We start from the raw sequence: 7,839 nt of genomic DNA on the forward strand, positions 1-7,839 counted from the left end.
CATTGACAAAAAAACTATAAATATTTTATGTGTGGTATTCTGCTAATAATTTGAGTTAGATCTTCATGGTTTGTGTATTTTTTTAATTTTAATCATCATATCATAACCAAATTGGTATTAATAAATTACTAACTGTTCCAATAGGATTGAAGGACGAGGTAAATCAGTTGTGTGTGAGGCTTTTGTTAAGTCAAGTGTTGTCAAAGATGTCTTGAAGACTACAGTTCCTGCTTTGATAGAATTGAATATTAGCAAAAATCTTGTTGGTTCAGTCATGGCTGGCAGCATAGGAGGGTTTAATGCTCATGCATCCAACATTGTTACTGCTATTTACATTGCCTGTGGACAAGTAAGAATTTTTATTTTCCTTCAGTACTAGAAAGACTTGATGTCTTGAAGTGGTAGTGATTTAATGATTCAACTTTTCTCATATATTTTTTGTTTAGGATCCAGCTCAAAACATCGCCAGTTCTAATTGTATTGTTTTAATGGAAGCCACTGGACCCTTACATGATGATCTCCATATTACTTGCACCATGCCATCAATTGAAGTGGGCACAGTGGGTGGAGGGACCATACTGCCACCTCAGGCTGCTTGTTTAGAGGTAGAGACACCAGTGCAACTCTTTTCTACTTTCTGCGGAATTGTAAAATTATTTTCAAATAACAGAATCTAATTTTAACTAAAACTATTAAAACTGTCAAGAAAATTAGTCATGCACATTTTCTTCCGCCAGCATCATTTATCTATCGCAATACATTTTGGTCAGGTGCAGATAGCAGTGGGCTTAAAAAGAGTCTAAGAATAGAATTTTAGCCTTTAAAATGTGGTCCATTTTTAGTGTTTAATAGTTTATATACATTTTAATTTAGACAGACCTTGTTATATTGTTTTATTATTTTTCTTGAACTTTGCTTCAATGTAATTTTTGTTTAGGCTAATCATTGGAACATTGATATGCTCATTTTAAATTTTTTTTTTTTTTTAAATCAAACAAAACTTAGAAAATAAAATGGGTCATAACTTTGTTACAAAAATAAAATATGTAAATTTGTGTAATACCTTGATCAAATAGGATCATGAGATTGATCCCAATTGGTTTTACTTGTCAGATGCTAGGTGTAAAGGGATCCAACGACCAGTGTCCAGGAGACAACGCCAAGCGTCTTGCTCAAATTATCTGTGCAACTGTTATGGCTGGAGAACTGTCTCTTATGTCTGCACTTGCTGCTGGTCATCTTGTCCAGTCTCATTTAAAGCACAACAGGTAAGAATCTTAAAAATCCTTAACTACTATTTTTGTATGCCACAATTCTGGAAGAATCAATCCTATTGGTACATAAAAGGCTTTTATGAGGATATATCATCATATTGAACAATTAAATTTGTATGCTTTTCTGCTTAGAGAGTATATACTCTTACTATAAGTAAGCTATAAATGTAGTCATGTAGTGTGTAATTCTATGGATAGTCTGAAAAACAATTGCAGTCTGAAGACATAAACTAATGTATTATTTAAAAATCAAAGGAAAGTAGGATATGGACTGACTACACAACCTTAAAACTATTTTAAATTATTTTTTTTTGTATTTCTTTTTAGATCTGTTCTGAATATGGCTCCTAGTGCTGTGAAGCCCACAGAAATGCCTGGTCTTAAACATGCCAAGACAATGCCTGGAATGTGCACTAATAAAGCAGCTTAGAGATTGATATGCTCATTGTTAATAACTCCACAAATAAATTATTCAGTATATTTATGATTAGCATATGGTATAAGAAGATGAACAAACTAGTTGCATTCTAAATATTTTAGTGATATATTGCTATTGTATAGCCATTATAGTTGTTTATTGATTTTCAATCTTCTATCTCTTGAAATAACTACCACTATTGATAGCTAGTAATAATGTTCCATCAACAATGAAAATAGTTTAATCACATGGTAATCAAAAACTAGTTATTACCCTTTTTGTCTGATTGCTAAAGAGTATACAACTAAAATATGTTTTCAATCTTTTGCACCATGCCATCAATTGAAGTGGGTGGAGGGACCATACTGCCACCTCAGGCTGTTTGTTTAGAGGTACAGACACCAGTTTAACACATTTTTTTAAATCATTTTGAATTGGTCCTTGAAGTAGGGTAACAATTTTTGCTTTAATTTTTTTTTTTTTTTTGTTGGTTTACATCTAGCAGTATTTCTGCTCTGTATCGTATGTATTTATGTTTATTCTCGCTTTGTTTCTAGTATATATACCTCAATGTTGTGTGCTACAGATATTCTGGTGTGTCAAACAGATTACATGTAGTACTCTTGTACCAACTTTAATGGGATTTGATTGGTATTGTTTCTGTCACATTTCTTGTTGGCATGAAGTGCAGTTTACACATGGTGTTAGTTCAATGATAGATTTTGCCTTCTATAATTCTTCAATATTTTTGTTTAAATGCAAAACGCTTTGGCTAAGTTTTTTTTTTTTCTATTAAAAATTTAGATTTTTTATTTTTAGAATACGTAATTGTAAGTAATAAATTCAATACATCAGGATGAAGACCAAAAAAAAAGTTTGACATAAAATAAATTGCGCAGGCTTGCTGTTTCCTCCAATAGTTGTTTAGTTTGTGTTGATCTAACAGTTTCATAGTAAACTTTACTGATAAGCAAGAAGTGACTATAGAAATGGTTAATCTTCTTTCTCTTCTCTGTATGTGTTGAGTACATTTTATTTTTTACAAGAAAATGTGTGTGTTTTTTAATAATGTTCTATAATCATGTAGACTTACCATAATGGGTTTTTAAGAAGATTTCTTGAACCTGAATGTGTGCATGACATCACTAATGTTGCTTGTTGTATTTATTAATATGTTTCTAACTTTTTTACAGTGTTCGTTTTATTATTTGTTTGAATGCTCGTCATTCATATATTTAGTCAATTTGAGTCATTTTTAAGCTTAAACTGTGATGATTTTATTTTTATAAACTAAAAACAATCTTATTAGTGTCAATGATGATTCCAGTACTTTTTTTTTTTTTCCTTACATACATTTTTAAGTATTGTCAAAATTTGATTTTTTTTTTCCCTAAGATAAAATCAATGAAGCTCCTTTAAGTACAGACGTCTTACTACACAACTGTTCTCTATGTTCTCAATAATTAAGCTGATTTTCAATGATTTAGCAATGCCACATAAATTAAATAATACAAAAAAACATGATCAATAAATTTTTCTCAAATTTCAATGATATTGATGTTGAAGAGATGGTATGCTTTTTATTAAATCTTGATTGATTTATACTGTGCATCACTAGACAATATCATCTAATATCACACACTTTTATTTTTTATAAAGTCTCATAATAATTTTGTAGTTCAAACTTTATAAATTTCAATATAGAACTTTTCATGAAAATAATTTCATGTTTATTGGTATATCGGTACTTTAAATAAAAAATAAAAGAGAAATGAAAAGAAATTTTATTGGAACTAGTCTTTTTGTTTTTACTGTGATTTACTGCACACTTGATTGCATCTCACAGACATTGAAATGTACAAATCTAAGATATTATAGTGGTCACACAGAGAAAAAAAACAATGGCTTTGTTCATTTGTCATTCACTCATTAAACCATCCATTTTTAATCTAGAAATTATTCATTTCAATGAATGTACATTTGTATTGACTCATTCCAGAAAATGTTTTGTATCCTACAATAAAAGAGTAAATTATTGAGACATTTTTATAACCACACACAATTGTTGTTGTTTTTTATTTTGTTAAAAGCCATGAGATAATAAACTTTTTGTTTACACAATGAACTGTATTTCCCAACCAAACAGTTTGTGTTCATTGAATTTATGGAAATGTAGTGTGTTTGTGATTTTCTATGGTTTTCTAAGTTTTTAATACAGCACACTTTTGAAGACTAAATTGTGTTTTCTCTTCTTTTATAGGCACTTCAATATGTTTGATTTAATTGGATGTAACGTGATTAGAATGTCTTTTTGTCAGTTATGTTTTGAGTAGGATGGAGATTCTCTCTAGCTCGAAATGAACACATGCACATAAATCTGGTTTTAATAATTACACAAATCTGTGTCAGTGCTGTCATAAGGTTATACAGTTAGAACTTAAAGCTAAATAGTGATGTGCGCATGTATTGCTGTTCTGAAAGTATTAATATTTTGTTTCTCATAAGCTATCTTGACATGGCCAATGTGTTAAGGAACAGCAGGATCAGTCATGTTCCAGATGAAAACTTGAACTATTAAAACATGACCTTACGGAGAATCACCAGAGAATACACCTCCTTCATAGATACTCCCCGGAATGCCCATTTAAAAGACTGTGATATCTTCCTCAGGCCAGGTGACCTGAAGTCCACTCATAAACCTTTAGTTGACCTCTGTGACTCGTCTATCTCCGTGTTCTCGTCCAGATAATTCGTTTCTACATGATGAAGACAATGTTACGTATTAGTGGTTAATAGTGCCTTTAGTCATATATATATATACATAATATATATATCCTCCTTCGTGATCGAGGATGAGCACATTTCTAATATCCTATGGACTCGAAGATGACTTTAAAGTCTGATCTTCGATTCTGCCAAGTCACTGGTTTTCCTGGCTAGCTCAGGCAACCCATTCCATATTATGCTCTAATAGCACTAGGGAAGAAGGAGTAGCCTATTTGTTCAAATTTGTCCTAGCATATGGGACGAGGAATGTGCCTTTATCTTTGTGTCTTTCAGAGTATTTTATTAAATTTTGTACCTAAACAAAATAACACTACTTACGCACCCATGATCGATGACGAAGGGGAAAAAAAATCTTGTTCAAAAACTTTATAGTGTTCAGAGAGCACTATAATCATGCAAGTTATATTGCTAGGTGTTGCTAAATGCAACAAAACACTTTCCGATGGTTTGTAAAGTTTGCCATTTTAAGATCAAGGATTTTGAAACTTAAGTTTATCTGTCGCATTAGAGTCGAAATAATAGTACTACGTAAAATTTTCGTCGCAGGCTTAAATATGCTATAATTTAGTGCAAGTTCTTTTCCATTAGACCTTAATTGTACCTACTATGAAAGAAATAGCCATGTGAAATATGCTACGCCTACTATTTCTATAGGCCTATAATTTTTTTTTTACTTGTCTTCAAAAGTTAGCATGCATAGGGCGTATGCGTTCCTTGAAGGAAACACAAAATGGCCAGATCAGCAGCAGACGCCTTGGCTGGCTTGGTCACCTTTGTAGAATGCCAGTAGGTCGACTTCCACAAGACATTCTGTATGGCGATCTAACAGAAGGCAGGATAGGCCTAAGTGTGGCAACGGACTCAGCATATCCACAAAACTGAAAGTCTACAGTGCTGTAGTTGTAGTTCTCCCATCACTCTTATATGCACCAGAGTCCTGGACCTATATTCCCGCCACATCAAAAAGCTAATCTCCTTCCACCTACGCTGTCTAAGGAGTATCTGTAGGGTGCGTTGGTTCGACCACATACCAGACACAGAAAGCTTAAAGATATCCAAAACGAACAGTATCAATGCGACAGTAAAAAGGTCCAACTTCGATGGGCGGGACATGAAGTTCGCATGCCAGACTATCGCCTTCCCAAACGACTTCTGTACGGGGAGGTGTGCAGGAAGGCGCTCCCAGCTCTCGATCGCTCCTCATGACGTGAAGCTGTGAGTCTCGAGATTTGAAGCAAAAAAGTGGCCAGCGTGAAAGAGCGCCGAACCAACAAAAAGCTGAGAGAAGAAGCAGGCCTATCTGCAACTGAACAAACCTACCCATGCCACGTATGCGGCCGCCGGCTTTTTAAGTCATTGGTTAATATGCATAACTAAATAAAGGACGTAATCATCTTCTTTTTTGAAGTAACGTCTGTATTATATAAGATAAGATATAGGTAGGCCCTACTGAAGATTAGACCTATTTGGATTCGATATATTATAGTCCTATAATTAACTATTTGAGTTTCATTGCAATTTAAATGAGACACACTTGTTTGTAATTACTTTAATGTTGCAACTCGTGTTAAAAAATTATTTTTTCATTGTGAAATATTTTTTTTTTATAATTATTACAAAACGTAATGATAATGAAACTTCCGACCCGTGGAACATATATATATAATAGCTTAATTAGATCTAGTTTGTCCTTCACTACTCTAGAATAGATCTATATATAGGCCTAATACTGTTATAAACCTGGTGGTGGCACAGATGGGGGTAGTGGTGTGAGTGTAGTCAGCCGACGCAAATCGCCCCAGGCCAGCGCTAGACGAGCGGTCAACCGTGACGAGTTACGACTGTCAGCCGAGTCGAGTGTCAACAGGACAGTTCGGGATTCAAAGGATCGCCGTCGTGAACAGAGCCAGTAGGGACCCTATATAAGAGCGGAGGTGACGCAGTCAAGACGGTTCAGAAAGCAGGTTCACGACAGGAGTTCAGAATACGGTCGACTACAGCACAGTTCAACGGTGTGGTTCTGTACGGAGCATTACGAAGGTTCAGTGCGGAACGGTGTTATCGGAGAGATATTTGTTATCGCAGAGCTATTTGTACTGTTCTACGTGCTGCCAATTGTACAGTATTGGCTGTTATTTATGGACATTAAACCTTTACGTTATTTTGGAGCCCTGACTTGTCAAGTTCTTTAAGTTGGTGGTGTATGGTGCAGTTTGCAGAGAGCCTGGATAGTGAGATTCGTAACAATACATACTATAGGTCTGTGTCTGAGCCCTAGAAGTAAAAATGAAAAAGAAATATAGACTCTATAGAGATCTGATGCGTCTACACTCTATATAGATATATAGATCTCTATCATGCATCCACCTACCAGCCTCCGTTTTTCAAAACCTTTTGGCTACTATAGTATAGTAGAGTCACTATTGCGGAATAGTTTGCTGCTACTTTTAGTTTTAAATTTTTTGCTCCGTAATGGCTAGACCTATGGAGAAACTAAAAGTATCTAGGCATTGCCCATCCATTTTCCGATAAAAATTGTTTAGTTTTTCAACACATATTTAAATTTTACATTGAAATCCACTGAGATATGGTCAGTCACAATTACGGAACAGGATTTTTGAAGAAGTCACAATTGCGGAACACGGTAAAAATGTCGGAACAAAGCCTATATAAAGCATATATTTATTAGACTTATATAATACAAGCTCATTATCCTTTACATTACTTTTATTTTATTAAAGCTTAAGACACACATTGTCACTTTTTAATTATTTATCTCTTCTTTAATTTAATTGACGTCACACTACCCTGATTTTCCTTACAAGGTTTTATTTTTCATTCTATTTTTTTTTTGTTATATTAATATTATATAGGCCTATAAGATATTATTTGATATTATGATTTGTCCTCTTTTTGCTGGACGTCTGGTAATAATAAATTCTATCTTATGTGTAATATTATTCTCTAAATGTTTTAAAATGTATATTACTCATAAACTCATATTTAAACTCCAATAATCTAAATCACTATTAAGTGCGCAGGTCAAATAAATAACATCTATAGTGTTCCACAATTGTGACTATCTTTAAAAAGGTAAAAACTGGGTAAACATCTCCCAATTTTTTAAAAATTGAATTCTTTTTGTTTGATTGCCATGAAATGAAGTGTTTTTATATCCATTTATAAACCGAAAATTAGGTTATCGTGCAGGTGAAGGGTCATTATCATTTTTAAAAAGCCTTAAGCCCTGACCCTTGCGGTTCTCCTGGTACGTGAAAAATAATGGACGATTCCACACCTGTCAACTTTAACCTGGAGTCAAAATTAATTTTCTGCTGTAAAAGGAAAACCCTTATTATT

At 33.6% G+C, this 7,839-nt stretch overlaps 1 protein-coding gene across 6 annotated transcripts in view; it reads left to right on the plus strand.

Annotated features, from left to right (window-relative positions):
• The window catches only part of LOC106073836 (3-hydroxy-3-methylglutaryl-coenzyme A reductase-like), a 29,849-nt gene extending 25,920 nt beyond the window's left edge, over positions 1 to 3,929 (plus strand). For all 6 annotated transcript variants that reach the window (XM_056021050.1, XM_056021065.1, XM_056021044.1 and 3 more), the window contains exons 17-20: positions 145 to 349; positions 447 to 605; positions 1,114 to 1,268; positions 1,602 to 3,929. In XM_056021050.1, the coding sequence (XP_055877025.1) occupies positions 145 to 349; positions 447 to 605; positions 1,114 to 1,268; positions 1,602 to 1,704 (622 nt within the window). In that variant the 3' untranslated portion in view covers positions 1,705 to 3,929. The remainder of the gene's footprint in view (positions 1 to 144; positions 350 to 446; positions 606 to 1,113; positions 1,269 to 1,601) is intronic.
• Positions 3,930 to 7,839: the final 3,910 nt, after the last annotated feature.

This window comes from Biomphalaria glabrata, chromosome 1, assembly GCF_947242115.1.
Source record: "Biomphalaria glabrata chromosome 1, xgBioGlab47.1, whole genome shotgun sequence".
Classification (NCBI taxonomy): Eukaryota; Metazoa; Mollusca; class Gastropoda; family Planorbidae; genus Biomphalaria; species Biomphalaria glabrata.